The sequence below is a fragment of the Protopterus annectens genome, chromosome 10.part0 (genome assembly GCF_019279795.1).
Source record: "Protopterus annectens isolate FY-2018-M chromosome 10.part0, PAN1.0, whole genome shotgun sequence".
NCBI lineage: Eukaryota > Metazoa > Chordata > Ceratodontiformes > Protopteridae > Protopterus > Protopterus annectens.
The window spans coordinates 656,555,411-656,571,129 of NC_056744.1; the positions used below are offsets into that span (position 1 = coordinate 656,555,411).

Consider the following 15,719-nt stretch of genomic DNA (forward strand, 5'->3'; position numbering starts at 1 on the left):
TCTGTAGTACCTGTCAGGTTTTGTGGGAGAAGGAGGGAGGGCATCTGGAGTCAAGCTGGATTCAAGGAAGACATCATCCACCAAATCTAGGACTGGGGGATGGCTAAGGGCCTGTGCTGTGGAAGGTCCAGGAACTCTCTGAGTCTCTTTTTAGACTGTGAGTAAACTTGACCCATTTGAAATGCTCCCTTAAAGTATGCAGGCTTTCCCCAAAGAAAAAATCCTCTGGGGGAGGGGCTAAAGGAATAGATTCCTCTGCATCAGAATCCTCATATGTAGAGAGGGGCTGCATGTCTTCATAGCCAGATGCATCAGATTCATATGACTCTTGTTCAGACAAAACTACTGGAGAAAGATCTTTTTTTTCTTTTTGAGGGAGTGGCTTGACTTCCCCTAATTAGCTTGATAAGTTCCTCTGCCATTTTAAGCATTTGAGACTGAGGCAAGGGAGCAGGCGCCAGAGAATGGGAGGTAGTCGGTTCCTTGGGGGTGGTTCGACCCCTTAGCCCAAGGAACTCAGCTGTTTTAGAAAGAACGGTAGCCATGAAAGAAGACGTTGGTTTATGTATGGATTCGGTGTTGTGAAAGATTTGCTCGGAAGCCGGTGCCTGCACAGCAGCTTTGGAGCCATCCAAGGTAGAGACGACCGCAGGATCCTTAGACAAAGAAGAGTTCTACGGCATATCTGACTTCGAAAGGGTGTCGGTAGCAGTCTGCAAATTAACTGAAGTGGGCATCAGGGGCTGAGAAAGAGCCTCACTGAATTCCGGAGGACTGACGACCAGCTTGGCGGTAGCATCGTTGGAAGGTTTGGTCCTGTGCAGTCTGTCTCTCTCTTTTTTCAGAAGATCTGCCATCAGGTGGCTTACTGAAGCCATATCGGAATTCGAGGACTGTAAACAGAAATATCTGGCTACAATAAAGGCCCGACAATGAATAGTTCTGGCGTTAAAGCACAGAACTGACAACGAGGGATGTTGTGGTTTGGGCCTAGACAAGTGACGCAGTAAGAGTGGAAGTCCCGGTGTGATATTTGCTTTCCACAGGCGAGACAATTGTTAACTTTTTCTGACATCGGTCAATGCAAGAAAAAAGGATCCCCAACAGGGTACTTAGCTTTTGAAAACTTCAACTTCAATTCGGAAACAAAACTCAGGTAAGCAGACGATCGGCACACTCGTGAGAACTGCTTCCGCTTTGGGCTCCATGGCAAGAAAGACTGATGTAATGGTGTCGGCTGCCTTCCTTTATACCACTGACGACCTGACGTCAAGTCCTCAAGTGACAGCAACTGACACAGAAATACTAAGTCTCTGGTATTCAGGCCACCCAAGTGCTTCCCTGGCAGGGATAACCCAAATGTGATGACTACAAAAGTGAAACACGAAGAACATAAGCATTCCTGTATCATTGCTCCTGCCAAAAGTGACCCCTTCCCCTTTCATACCACCATAGGTACAGCTCTGAAGAAAGGAAAGGCACCAGCAATACTGCCGTAGATGTTTTTCATACACAGTTGCTGGAAGCAGGAATTTAAAAAGCACTTGCCCCTTAACTTGGACCATCTTAAAATAGTGTGAATACTGGTCAGTTTCCCCAAGTGCTGCCACTCCTCTTCCATTAATCTGTTGTTTTAAAGCCTTGTTTTTTGGGTGACCGGTTTTCCTTCTTTTCTCACCAGTAATGCAGAGTAAAAGTTATCTAAACACAAAACATTTTAATAAAATTTGAAATACTGACTACTTACAAATCCTATATCCAGACTCCAAACAACTTAAGTGTTAGTAATACCTTTTTAAGTCTAGGGTTCAGACTTATGTAGCTGTAGTTTATAATTAACTGAATGGCTTCATGAGCGATCTCTTCATCAGGTGATTCCATGGCAATCCTCCAGATAAAATCCATTCCTATCAATTCCAGTTTTTCTACATTCTATATGAAAAAAGGCAACCCAAGCTGTGACTAATTAAAGAGAGCATGGCATTCAACAAAAATATTCTAATTAACACAATTTAGCAGTTTTGCATTTTTTGTTATTAAAACAACCAAAAGCAATATGATTACTCAAGTGTTCCAACAAAAGTGAGATCAGCACAGCATGCAAAGTAAATTCTTAATATAGTCATGTGCTATAATGGGGTCCTCCTTCATAGGTTCTTGATTTCTACACCTTAGATACAAACTAGAAAAAATCTCAAGTATGGAATGTCTCCACAACAGCAGCAAAGCATACTATACTAAAATACCAGCTACACAAACTGTAAGGTAACACATGCAATACAACTTTACAAAAAAAGAAAATGGCCACCCAAATCAGAAAACTTCAAAATCTGCAGTTGACAGAATGCGCAGTTAGTCACAGGTGGAAGAAAAAAGTGAATCCTAATCAGTGTCATTTTACAGATAAAATTTAAGTTATGTAGTTACCATAATGCTAGATCTGTGTTGTCTTCTTTGTCCTTCTTCAATGGATGGATCTTCAGACATGACCTCAAATCAGTGTTCAGCCACTTAAGACTTTGGATTCCAAGCACAGGCTCCTCACTTTACCCATAATATAGTAAAGCCCAACATCATTCTTGGGCAAACACTACCCGAGGTACAGACAACTCCACAGTAATAATACTACCAAAGGTAATACGAATGCTCATAAGTTGATCTGGTGCTAAAATGTGCACATGAACGGACTTCATAATAGGTTAGTCTGGTCAAAGGATAAAGGAATAATGGATTCCATAATAAGGTGGGAGGGGAGTTTAGGAAGAGTGGAAGCAGATGACACAGATCTACTGTTATAAGTACATAACTTTCATATTGGATATTCGCTCTTCCATCCATTTCTCAAAAGTGGGCAGAGTCCCCAGCTACTATAATGTTAGAGTAGATTCAAGGAAGGATATTCCAGTGGACAGCTTAACCAAAGGCTGCCCTGCCTCTGGACAGTAAATCCAATTTATAATGGGATATGAAGGCATGAACATTGGACCAAGTGGAGGCTGCACAAATGTCATTGATAGATGCTCTGGAAAACAAAGCAGGTAAGGTTGCCACAGATCTAGTACAATGAGTTTTGATGGGTTTAGGTTAAGCTAGACCTTCTTTGTACACATGTGTAATGCAAGCAGGCAACCATTTCACACTAAGCTAATCGTAGGAAGGCCTCTGAGACGACTAATCTGCGATATATAACATTAAGCATCCTGTTTTTTTGCTTATTTTTACGAGTTATTTATAGCACCTTTATTGTCTGCATATACTTTTCTAGCTAGTTTCACTGTGTGTGAGGTATTAACTAGAAATTTTCTACAATTGTTAATCATCTGGTTGGATTTGTTTGTTCTGATTTTTGTTTCCCATCCTCCCTCCCTACTGGTATCCTGTTTTTATACTTGGTGGCTTTGCAGTTGCCTGCCCCTACTGTAAATTTGATCTGGGACACTCCTCCCAGTCTAGTGTCATTACCTCACATTCTACCTAATCCGGGGAGAATATTTGAGAAGGCCAACCAAGTTAGTTTCTGCTCCTCCTTTCCCCTTTACAAAAAAAAAAAATATATATATTTTTTCTAAGCTTGTTTCCTGCCTCTTCTGTAAGTCGTGTAGTCCAGATACAGATTTGCTGTATCCAGGACTGTTCGTAAGCTTCTGAGCCACCAAGCCTATCTGTGTTGGAGGGAAGCCTTCTAGCTTAATTTTGTTTCTTAGAACTAGCCAGTTTTCTAGTTTCAGCACTTGTTCAGAACTCATTCTAAGCACTAAATAAGCTACAAATTACTACAGCACTCAATTTTCCTCACTTGTTTAGAGAAAAACAGTTTTTAGTACTTAATAAATAAGCATCTATCCAGGCATGCCCAAGGGTCAGCTACTGGTGTTTTCTCTGGTCTACCTGATGAATCTGGGCATCTTGTGGCAATGCAGCAATTGCCTCATGTACACAGACAACTTTCTCCCCCTACCACCCAACACTACAACCTGTGAGAGATGCACTTATATAGCCAAACTGGAAGCAAAGCTCTCTTCAACCAAGACTGGACTAGACAGTCAGGAAAAGAAGGTAAACACTTTCACCACACCACACTCCTCACATAGCCCCTCAAAATCTACACCACCAAAACACACACATAGAAACACAAAATACACACCTACATTCGCGGAGGCTATCAATAAAAATCTACCCAAGCAACAGGGACCTCCAAAGCAGAAAAGCAAGAAACCTCCACCTCCCAACACAACCCAAATGACACATAGCCCACAAACTCAGTGTGCCACCCAACCACAGTCCATACAGCATAACGTACACAACACTCTAGTCATAGGTGACTCTATAGTCAGGCATACTGATGTTCCACTCACCAGGCTAAACAAGGAGAAAGTTGCTGTCAGCTATCTGTCAGGTGCCAGGATCCGACATATAACGCACGCACTCAGGTCACTCCACAACAAATACAAATATGACTTGGTCATTGTCCATGATGGTGTGGATGACCTGAGACGTACCTCCCTTTACTACATGAAAAAAAGACATGGAGGAACTGTCCGATCTTGTAGCCCAGGCAGGGATGATCCTAGCCCTGAGTAGCATCCTGCCATCACCCAGAATGATACCACAGTACAAGGACAAAATGATCGACTTCAACAATTGGCTAAGCTTCTGGTGTCATTCTAAGGGGATCCAGTATCTGTCTGTCTGGGATGACATGATCGACAAACCACAATGCTTTGCCAGAGATGGCCTGCACCTATCACCCTTGGGATTCCAGATACTGGCTAAGGCTCTAGCCGCCCCTATAGTGCCATTTTTAGGCAAGATTCAAATGACAAATTCACCACCGTAACAGGTACAAGCAAGCAAAATCTGTGGGTAATGCTACTTAATGCCAGAAGTCTAAACCTCAAAATGCACTCACTCGAGGCACTCCTTAAAATGGAGAATATCGACATCTGTGCAGTGACAGAGACCTGGTTCAAGGCTCCAGACAGCACCCCTGCATTACCAGGCTATAATTCATACCAGACCTTTCGGACACCTAACCTGGACCAAAACACTAAAGGTGGAGGCGTGTCCATATTCATTAAGGATATCCACACCTCCAGGCTAGTTGCTCAGCATAATGCATCTGAGATTATCCAAGTGCAACTAACTCTGGGCAAGACTGCAATCCAAATTGTAGCTTGCTACAGATCCCCTACCATGCCCCAGGATTCCCACTCCTCATTTCTTGATACACTGGAAAATATTAGGGAACAACCTAACACCCGAATAATGGGTGATTTCAACTATCCCACCATTAACTGGAAAAACTACTCCTGTACCAACTCTTGAGCTTAACGTTTTCTGGAATTCATAAATTCCAACGCCTTGGATCAATTTATCCACACCCCCACCAGGGGCAGCAATATCCTAGACCTGGTCATTACCAACATGGGCAACTAGTGTTCCACACCAGAGGTCAATTCCTCGTTGGTCAGATCCGACCACAAGCTAATCAGCCTAGACATCCACACCCCCCCTCCCCATTATGGAAACCACCATAAAAAATGTCTCCAAAGCCAACTTCACGCTTCTTAAGACAGAAGTGGCAAACTTCATGACACCCATGCTGATGAACAATAGAGGTACGACTGCTGAATCCTATACAAATGCACTTTATAAGCACTTACACGAGTGCATGAATCGTGCAATACCTAACAGAACCAAGATGCTATCCTCCAAAAAAAGGAAGCCAATCTGGTGGTCCCCTGCAGTAAACAAACTCTACAACAGAAGAAAGAAATTGTTGCAAAAAAGAGGGCAATGGCTCCGAGGCTGATGTAGGAGCTGAACTCACCTGCACCAATGCTCCAAGAGGGAGAGTAGGATCCGACAAGGGTCTAATGCCGCTCTCTCCCTCGGAGCAGACAAGGGAGTGTCGGCTCCCAGATCTCTCGATAGAAAGTGGTATCCATGAGATCAAAGTGGATGTCGGAACAGAGAGACCGGTGGTTTTTCGGAACTGATGATTCCACCGCAAAAACTTCCATGCACTCCGGCTCCAAACACAGGTAAATCGAAGGAGGAATGGACAATAAAGTGGGTTGGGAAGTCAGCTCCACATTCATATGGGCTGGGCTCGATAAACTTTTTGCCAAGGCCGATGTCCTAAGTAACCTCTTCACCACCCTCTCCACATCATCATCCGAAAGACTCCTGGATGATCGAGAGGAATGGGTGGACGAATGATGACTACTTGCCACAGACTGAAGGAGTGGAGACTGAGGTACGAAACACACTGGTTCCAAGGTGGGAGACTGATGTCTTTTGTGGCTCCTAGGCAGTTCCAAAGACGTTGAAGGAACCGATGGAGACTGTATCTTGTCGGACCTGACAAACTTTGGATCGGACATACTAGTTTGTTTTCCTTGACCCTTTGATGGTTCTGAGTCGGAGCAGACGAAGAAACTTTTTTAGATGGCTTATCAGATTTACCAGCCTGATTACCTTCCACAGATGCCTCAAAAGGTCATATAAGCAATCTCCTCAAGATTAACTTACATCTCCACTCCTGCAGGACCCTAGGGCTAAAAGCATGACATATGGAACAAGAGTCCTGCAGGTGAACGGCTCCCAGGCAGTAAACACAACTGGTGTGACCATCGGTCAACTACATCTTTCGCGTGCAGGAATCACATTTCTTGAATCCAGAAGGCTTAGATTCTTTACCCAACTCTTTAGACATTTTCACAGCAAGAATAAACACCAGCCAATAGAAAAGAACACCAAGACAGAAAAGTAAGTTTTTTTTTTGTTGTTTTTTTTTAAGGGGGAGAACGGAGGAGAGTCTCTAAATTAAATGACAGCTCCTCCGACCGAGGAGATGCCTCTAACTTAAATGGCAAACTCCTTGGAGAAAAAGGGGGCAAAAAGCCCTCTAACTCGGGCTGAAATAAACAAGGGGACTAATGACAAAGGGGAATAGTAGGCCTAAGTGGGGAAATGATGGCCTCAACAAGTAACAGCAACAACAGGCGATAAAAGACAAGACACACACACACACACACACACACACACACACACACACACACACACACACACACACACAGAATACCCAACTACAAGTAATAAAGCAGAAAATGTTAATTACCTTTCTCAAAACAGGGAGAAATTAGAAGAAAAAATACAACTTGGCCTGAGCCAGTCGCAAAGCAATCTCAACGCTTCAAGTGGCAAACGAGATCTGGGTAACTCTTGCTAGGCATATTGGGATAGGATATAGCCTCGAGCCAGTGGAAGCTCTCGAGCTTTAGAATGTGGCCGAGTTGGAGCGGAATACTGGCTCTGAACCCAACCAGCAAGAATGGAGGCGCGATAGGAGCAACATAACATCTTCTGTTATGATTTTTTTTAACATGACATTTTTAAACTGACATAGGTACATATACAGCAATACAAGGGAAAGCAAATCATAACATTTCCTTTGTTCCTTTCAAAAGCTATACATTTTAATAATTTTTGCTCAATTCAGCATTACATACACTGTTCAATTCCTGCCTTTACTTATTCCATTGTTTACTGTTCAAAACCTAAGCACACTTAGGAGTCCTCATGTTTGCAGTCCCTTTTCAGATGATATGACTGACATTTCCTGAACTGCCACTCACTGCCTATTAGAAGCAGTCAGGTTCATTATTCAACTGCATTCAAACATTATGCTTTCTGTAGTCATTCATATACTTGCTGTTTTAATGTCTGAATTAATGAGGTTTCATTCCTTCACTTTAGAGTAAATGGTGCACTTCTGTCTCTTAATATGTAGGGCAGGCGAGCATGTGTGTGTTGGGGGTGTGCCTTTGTTGGGAGGAGGGGGTGAGTATGTGCGGGGGGTGAACAAGGGCGTGTGTGCGACAGGAAAACAGCAGTTGATTTGGACACAGTAGCCATGCAACACTTTTTTAGAGAGCTGGTCACTGCATCATGGTCATGTGGCATTCTGGATGTGTGTGCATATGTGTGTGCGTGCGCATGCGATAATGAAACAGTACAGTTGTGTACACTTACCATAAATGTAGATGTTCGAGTGTATTCACTGTTGCAGTCATTACATTTGGGTAATCTGCTGGCAGGTTGCCAAATTCTTGGGTCCTGCATCGGTTGCTGTCTTCTCTTCCAAGACGTCAGGGGTATAAAACATGCAGCCGACGCCACTTTCTTTCGTTTTTCTTTCCCCCCGATGTCAGGCTCCCCCAAAAAGGTAGCAAAATTATATATATATATATATATATATATATATATATATATATATATATATATATATATATATATATATAAATATAAATATATATATATATATATATATATATATATATACACACACATATACATGCATCAACATAAACTTTACCTTCATCTACAAGCAAATACACCACATAGGCTGTAGAAGATAGAGAAGGAAAGATAAACTGTAGAATGACAGGGGGATGGCGGGAGGGTAACCTGGACTGCAACAGTGAATACACTCGAACATCTACATTTATGGTAAGTGTACACAACTGTACCATGTTCTTCATGTTTCACTGTTGCAGTCATTACATTTGGGTAGAATCCCAAAGCTATGGTTGGGAGGCTGGAGCTAAACAGCATTAGGTGCGGCTATAAGGCCCTGCAGCACTGCAGTGGCAAAGCCTGCCCTCTAGAATGTCTTTGGTTGGTACTCCTCTGAGAAAGGCTGCGGAAGTAGCTGCAGCTCTGGTGGAATGAGACCTAATGCCCTTGGGCACAGGTTTACCATGGTGTAAGTAGCAGAAATGGATGCAGTGGCTTATCCACTTTGAAACTGTCTGCTTTAAGATGGCTTTTCCCTCTGACACTGCAGCAAATGACACTAGTAATTGCTCAGTTTTTCTTAGAGCTTTTGTCCTGCTCAAGTAAAATCTTAGCTGTCTGTGTACGTCCAAGGAATGCAGAATTCTCTCCCCTTTGTTCTGCGGATTTGGATAAAAAGTTGGCAGATGAATTGTTTGGTTAAGAGCCATACTGGAAACCACCTTAGGCATAAAAGTAGGATTTGTCCTCAGAGACACCCTGTCTGGGTAAAATATGATAAAAGGCTCTACAGCCATGAGGGCCTGTAGCTCTGAAACTCTTCTTGCTGAAGTAATTGCTAGTAGCAGAGCTGTCCTCCATGATAAGAACTTTATATCAGCGGTAGCGGCTGGTTCAGATGGAGGCAGGGTGAGCTTTTCCAACACTTAAGTGAGGTCCCATGCAGGTAATGGTGATCTTCTAGGAGGCCTTAGGTTTTTGGCTCCTCTAAGATACTGTTTTAGTAAAGGACGAGAAAAGATTGGTGGCCCTGTATTGTAATGAGCCGAAATAGCAGAGGCATGGATTTTGATTGATGAGAAAGATAGGTCTTTGTCAAGCATCTCAGTTAAGTATTGCAATATCTGAGGAATATGTTGTTCTGCTGTATCAGTTCCTTGTGCTTGATTCCAAGAACAGAATCTCTTCCATTTGTCAGCATAAGATTTTCTAGTACTAGGCCTTCTGGCTTCCAAAATGACATCCATCACAGCTTTACTGAGAGGTGTTGTTTGTATGATTACATGATTAGCCATGCTGCCAGGTTCAGAGTCTGTAGTTGATTGTGCAGGATCTGATTGTTTTGCTAGGACAGTAGTTGTGGCTTTTGAGGCAAGGTCCAAGCTGGGTATTGAGACAAGTTCCTTAGGATTGGGTACCAGTATTGGGGAGGCCAGTCCGGGGCAATTAATATCATCTTTGGCTTCTCTTGTCTGACTTTTAGGAGGATCTTGGGTAGAAGAGGCAGAGGAGGGAAGGTGTAAACTGACAGGTTTTTCCAGCTGAAGGATAGGGTGTCCACTTTCCATGCTTGTCTGTGATAAGTCCTTGTGCAGAATCTTTTCAATTGATAATTTTGAGGAGAGGCAAATAGATCTATGTCTGGGCTCCCCCATTTCTCTGTTATGCTGAATATTTGTGGATTTAGTTTCCACTCGTGAGGATCCATAAGGTTTCTGCTTAAATCGTCTGCCACAGTGTTCTGTTTTCCTGGCAGGAATTGAGCTTGAAGATTTATTTGGTAGGTCAAAGCTGTGCCCCACAGTGCCATATGGCTAGTCTGCAAGGGGGGTATGAGTGTGTGCCCCCTTGCTTGTTTATATAACACATGACTGTGGTGTTGTCAGTCTTTATCAGTAGTTGCCCTGGATGAAGTAAGTCCTTGAAAGCTGTTAGGGCATTTTGAACTGCTAGCATCTCTTTCTGCTTGATATGTATATGCATTTGATTTGGTGCCCATATGCCCTGAATGCATCTTCCTGCCATGTGGGCCCCCCAGGCATAATCTGATGCGTCTGTTGTTAAGGTTTGGCTGGCAGGGGGTAGAATGAAGTGCCATGTTTTGGTGACAGGCCTTTGCCCACCATAGAAACTCCTGTTGCAGGCAGGGGATGAGAGGAATCATTGTTTCCAGACTGTGTGAATGTTAACTCCATAAACTTTTTAGGTACCATTGAAGTTTCTTCATATGCAGTCTTGCATATGGAATTAGTAGGATGCAGGATGCCATGAAGTCCAGAGCCTGCAGAATTTGTCTTGCAGAAGACTGGGTTTTTGATGCCATCAGTTTGAAGTAAGTAGTCAGTTGCCATTGTATGTCTGGCGTGAGGTAAGCCATCTGGGCAGCTGTTTGCAAGCTTGCACCCAGGAATGTTATCTTATGAGAGGGCACCAGTTGTGATTTCTTTTCGTTTATTGTGTACTCTAGGCAAGCTAGAAGCCTTTTCACAAACGCCAGGTGTTGCAGAAGTGTGTCCTTGTTCTCTGCTTGAATGAGGCAGTCGTCCAAGTAAGGATATATTTGAATACTTCTTTGTCTGCAAAATGCAATTACTGGTGCCAGGCACTTTGTAAAGACCCTGGGCGCAGTAGATAAGCCAAAGGGCAGTGCAGAGAATTGGTGATGCATTAAGCCAGCCTTGAATCTGAGGTATCTTCTGCACGATTAAGTAATCCTACAAGTTAGCACTATTAAACCATAAGCACTACTTACTCTTATACTCTCTACGATTACCCTGTCCCCTATTGGTCCGTCTTAAATTCCATTTCCCTATATTACTCTAGCATGTCCAAAGGTCAGTCAATGGTTTCCTCTCCAGTCCAGCTGGTGAATCTGGGAATTTTGAGGCAATCTTACAACTGTCTCATGTACACGGACAACCCTCTCCTCCTCTAAACAGATTCAAATATATGTGAGAGATGCAACTATTTAGCCAAACTGGAGGCTGAGCTTTCTCATCTCAAAACTGGTGTAACCAGTCAGGAGGAGAAGGTAACCTCACACAACACAATTCCAGTATCACATAGTCCCACTACATCAGCGAACCAAACACATAAATACACAAAAACATACTCGGAGGCTCTAAATAAAAATCTACCTAAGCAACAGAGACCTCCAAAGCAGACATCCAAGCAAACGCTACCTCAAAACAAAACACGCACAACACATAGCCCACAAAGTCAGTGTGCCAAGCAGCCACAGCCCTTAAGGATGAATAACACACCTGATACTCTTGTAATAGGTGACTCTATTGTCAGACACACTGGCGTCCCACTCACCAGGCTGAATAAAGAGAAGGTCACGGTGAGCTGCCTGTCGGGTGCTAGGATCCGCCACATAACGCATAAGCACTCAGGTCACTCCAAAGCAAATACAAATATGACTCAGTCATTGTACATGCTGGTGTGAATGACCTGAGGCGTACCTCCCTGGACTACATGAAAAGAGACATAGAGGAGCTCTCTGATCATGTAGCCCAGGCTGGTATGACCCTGACCTTGAGCAGCATCTTACCCTCACCTAGAATGATGCCACAGTACAAAGACAAAATGATCGATTTTAACAATTGTCTAAAATTTTGGTGTCATTCAAAGGGGATCCAGTGTCTGTCAGCCTGGGATGACATGCTCGACAAGCCACGTTGCTCGCTAGGGACGGCTTGCACCTGTCACCACTGGGCTTTGGATATTGGCAAAGGCTCTTGCCACCCCATAGTGCCTTTTTAGGCAAGGCTCAAAAGTCAAACCCACCCCATAGACAGCACAAGGAACAAGAAACTAAGGGTAATACTGCTAAATGCCAGAAGTCGTAACCTCAAGATGCACGCACTCGAAGCTCTCCTCAGTATGGAGAACATCGATATCTGTGCAGTGACAGAAACCTGGTTCAAGGCTCCAGAGAGCACCCCAGCACTACCAGGCTATACCTCATATCATGCTTTTCGCCCCAAACCCGGACCGAACCACAAAAGGAGAGGGAGTTTCCATATTTATCAAGGATATCCACACCTCCAGGTTAGTGGCATTGCACAAAGTATCGGAGACCATCCATGTGCAACTAACAGTGGGCAAGACTGCTTTTCAGTTTATAGCATCCTACAGACCACCCTCTCAAAGTCAGGAATCCCACTCGGCTTTCCTGAAAACATTGGAGAACATGAAGATCTCTCCGAACACCATTATATTGGGACTTCAACTACCCAAACATTGACTGGGAGCACTACTCAAGCCCCAGCACCTTAGCCCAAAGGTTCCTGGAAATTATAAACTCAAATGCTATGGAACAACTAGTCACCACTCCCACAAGAGGGGACAACATACTAGACCTGATCATTACCAACATGGGGACTCTATGCTCCACACCAGAAGTATATCTCTCATTGGTAAGATCAGACCATAAATTAATCTCACTGGATGTCCACATCCCAACCCCACCCCAGCCCAGAAAACCACAGTGAAAAACTTCTCAAAAGTGAACTTCTCACTTCTCAAAACTGAAGTGGAATCCTTCAAGGCCCCAGGGCCAGTGGAAACTATGACCCAAACTGCAGAATCCTATATAAACGCATTCTACGGACATCTCCAGGAATGCATGGATCATGCTATCCCAAACAAAACCAAGACCCAATCATCCAAAGGCAGGCATCCAGTCTGGTGGACCCCTGCCATAAATAAACTGTACAACAGAAGGAGGAAGCTACTACATGATAGAGCAAAATCCCTAATAGGGAAGGCATCTCTGATCAGTACTAGCAAAAAATTACGATCCCTCATAAAATCCTCCAAGGCCAGCTTCGAGAGAAAAATTGCACAGGACACCAAAGACAATCATAAGGCTTTTTTCAGTTATGTTAGAAACCTGGGATGCAACTCCCAGACTTGTTCTGAGTTGATTCTAAACGACAAAAAATACACTGAACTCACAGACATTGCCAATATCCTGGCAGAAAGGTTCAGTGCAAACTTCTCCACCCCCTCCCCCCCCAAAAGAGCAAGTATCTATCCCAGCAGAGGGCTGCCTCCCAAACATCTCTGATGCTCAGGTGAAGGCTGCCCTCTCCAAAGCAAAAAACACTGCTTCCATGGGACCAGATGGCATCCCAGGTTGCGTCCTACATGAACTCCAAGAGGAACTAATCCCTCAAATAAAACAGCTATACAATCTCAGCCTCACTACAGGATATGTGCCCACAGTATGGCGTACAGCAACAGTGGTCCCACTCCACAAAGGTGGAGCCTCTACGGACCCTGGAAACTATCGCCCCATAAGCCTGACTAGCTTAGTCTGCAAGGCTATGGAGAGGATCATCATGGAGCTCATAAACAAAGACATTGGGGACCTACAGACACTAGATCCTACCCAGTTCGGCTTTGTCAAGGGCAGATCCTGCCTTTTGAACCTGGTTGACTTCTTCGAAACAGTCACCAAAGCCATAGATGAAGGGAAGGTAGTCCACACAGCCTATCTGGACCTTGCAAAGGCATTTGAAACAATACCCCACTCAGGCATCATAGATAAGCTATCCAGCTTAAATATAAACCCTATGTCACAAGATGGGTGCAAACTGGCTCAAAGACAGAACCCACAGAGTGAGAGTTGCTGGAGCCATGTCAGACTCGAAACCAGTCACAAGTGGCGTCCCACAGGGTTCTGTCCTGGGACCACTCTTGTTCGGTATATACTTTTCGAGGTACAGGCAAGCGTGGGAGGACTATGGCTCACCAAGTTCGCGAGCGACTGCAAACTGGGCCATAATCAACTCTCCAGCTGACACAAACATCCTTCAAAAGGTCTCACAGAGACAGATAACTGGTGCCAGCGCCATGGTCTAAAGCTAAATGCCAAAAATGTATAGTCATACCCTTTGGCAAAACAATGTGCCCACAAATTACCACATAGGCGGAAACCCATTAAGTACAGAGAAAGTTATTAGGGACCTGGGGACCCAAGTTGATAACAATCTCTCCTTTGAAAACCACATTGCCAAGGTGGTTAGAAAGACCTTCTACATAGCCCACCTCATCACAAAGGGTTTCACATCTAGATCAAGAGAGGTAATCATGCCCCTTTATTCATCCCTCATCAGGCCCATCATAGAATACAATGCCCCTTTTGGGATGTACCTTACCCGACACCTGCAGCAATTAGAAAGACCCCAAAAGTATCTCACCAAGAGGATCAAGGGTCTCAAACAGATGCCATATGCTGCTCGGTTAAAAAAACTCCAGCTCTACTCAGTTGCATACTGCCTACTTCAAGGCGATCTATGCCTGACATACAAAGCTATGTCAAATCCAGAATTAATGGACATGCTCCACCTCAGTAAATCTAAATCCCTTAGAGCCACACACTCGAGGGACTTGAACCTCAGCACAGAAATAAATAGAACTTGCTGGAGGGACAGGTTCATAACCCAGAGGCTCCCTTCGCTCTGGAATATAATTCCAGTTCATGTGAGGCAGAGCACCTCACTGAATCTCTTCAAGAAGAATATCGATAGGTGGATGGGGGATCGTAGGTTTGTCCCAGGGATTACTCCCATGTCACTATTAGACAGAGGCACAGTAAACTAAACCTTAAAGGGCACAGTATACTCAAATCAAGGGGTGGCGTAAGCCATACAGAATCGGGCTAGGCTTATAATTGCCTCAGGGCAGATAGCCTAGTATGAACCTATGAACGAATGTCTTATTGGGACATGCAGGTATGCCTCTTTTAAGTCTAAAGTCACCAGCCAAGCATTCTTGCCCAGCATGGGCAGAAGCTGTTGCAAAATGAGCATTTTGAATTTTGGAATGTCCAGGTATGTGTTCAAAATCGACAAATCCAGCACTGGCCACCAGGCCTTGTCTTTTCTGGGTACCAGTAATAGTCTTGAGTAAAAACCTTGTCCTTTTTCCTGTTTTGGTACCGTCTGAATGGCCCCCATATCCATGAGGGATGTAACCTGTTTCTGTGCCTCTGCCCATTGGTTTTTTGGCAGGTCCGGCCAACCATTTGTCATTGGCAGAGTGTGGAAATGGAATCTGTATCCCTGTGATATGATGTTCGGTACCCATTTGTCCAGGGTTATTAACTGCCAATTTTGTGCAAAACGTGCTAATTTTCCCCCTATGGGTGCTGCCAAAAGATAAGTGCTTGATGCAGGCAGAGGGAAGTCATTGGGATTGCTTTCTGTAGGTTTGCGCTTTATCTCCTCCAGATTTGGAGGTGGATGCACCCCATTGCTTTGATCTGTATGAGTCTTGAGTCTGGCACCTGGAACCCTTAGGGTGTCTGGATTTGCCCCTTTGAGCTCTGTCTGACGCAGGAAAGGACAAATTTTTTGTAGGCCAGTGTCTACTGAATCTAGGTGGCTGCACTTGCAAGAAATCTTTAA

General features: G+C 44.0%; 1 protein-coding gene across 1 annotated transcript in view; it reads right to left on the bottom strand.

Annotated features, from left to right (window-relative positions):
- USP24 (ubiquitin specific peptidase 24) overlaps window positions 1-15,719 on the bottom strand; it is a 4,679,666-nt gene that overhangs the window by 2,955,176 nt on the left and 1,708,771 nt on the right. Inside the window, exon 21 of the mRNA XM_044085508.1 lies at window positions 1,792-1,932. Within this exon, the coding sequence (XP_043941443.1) occupies window positions 1,792-1,932 (141 nt within the window). The remainder of the gene's footprint in view (window positions 1-1,791; window positions 1,933-15,719) is intronic.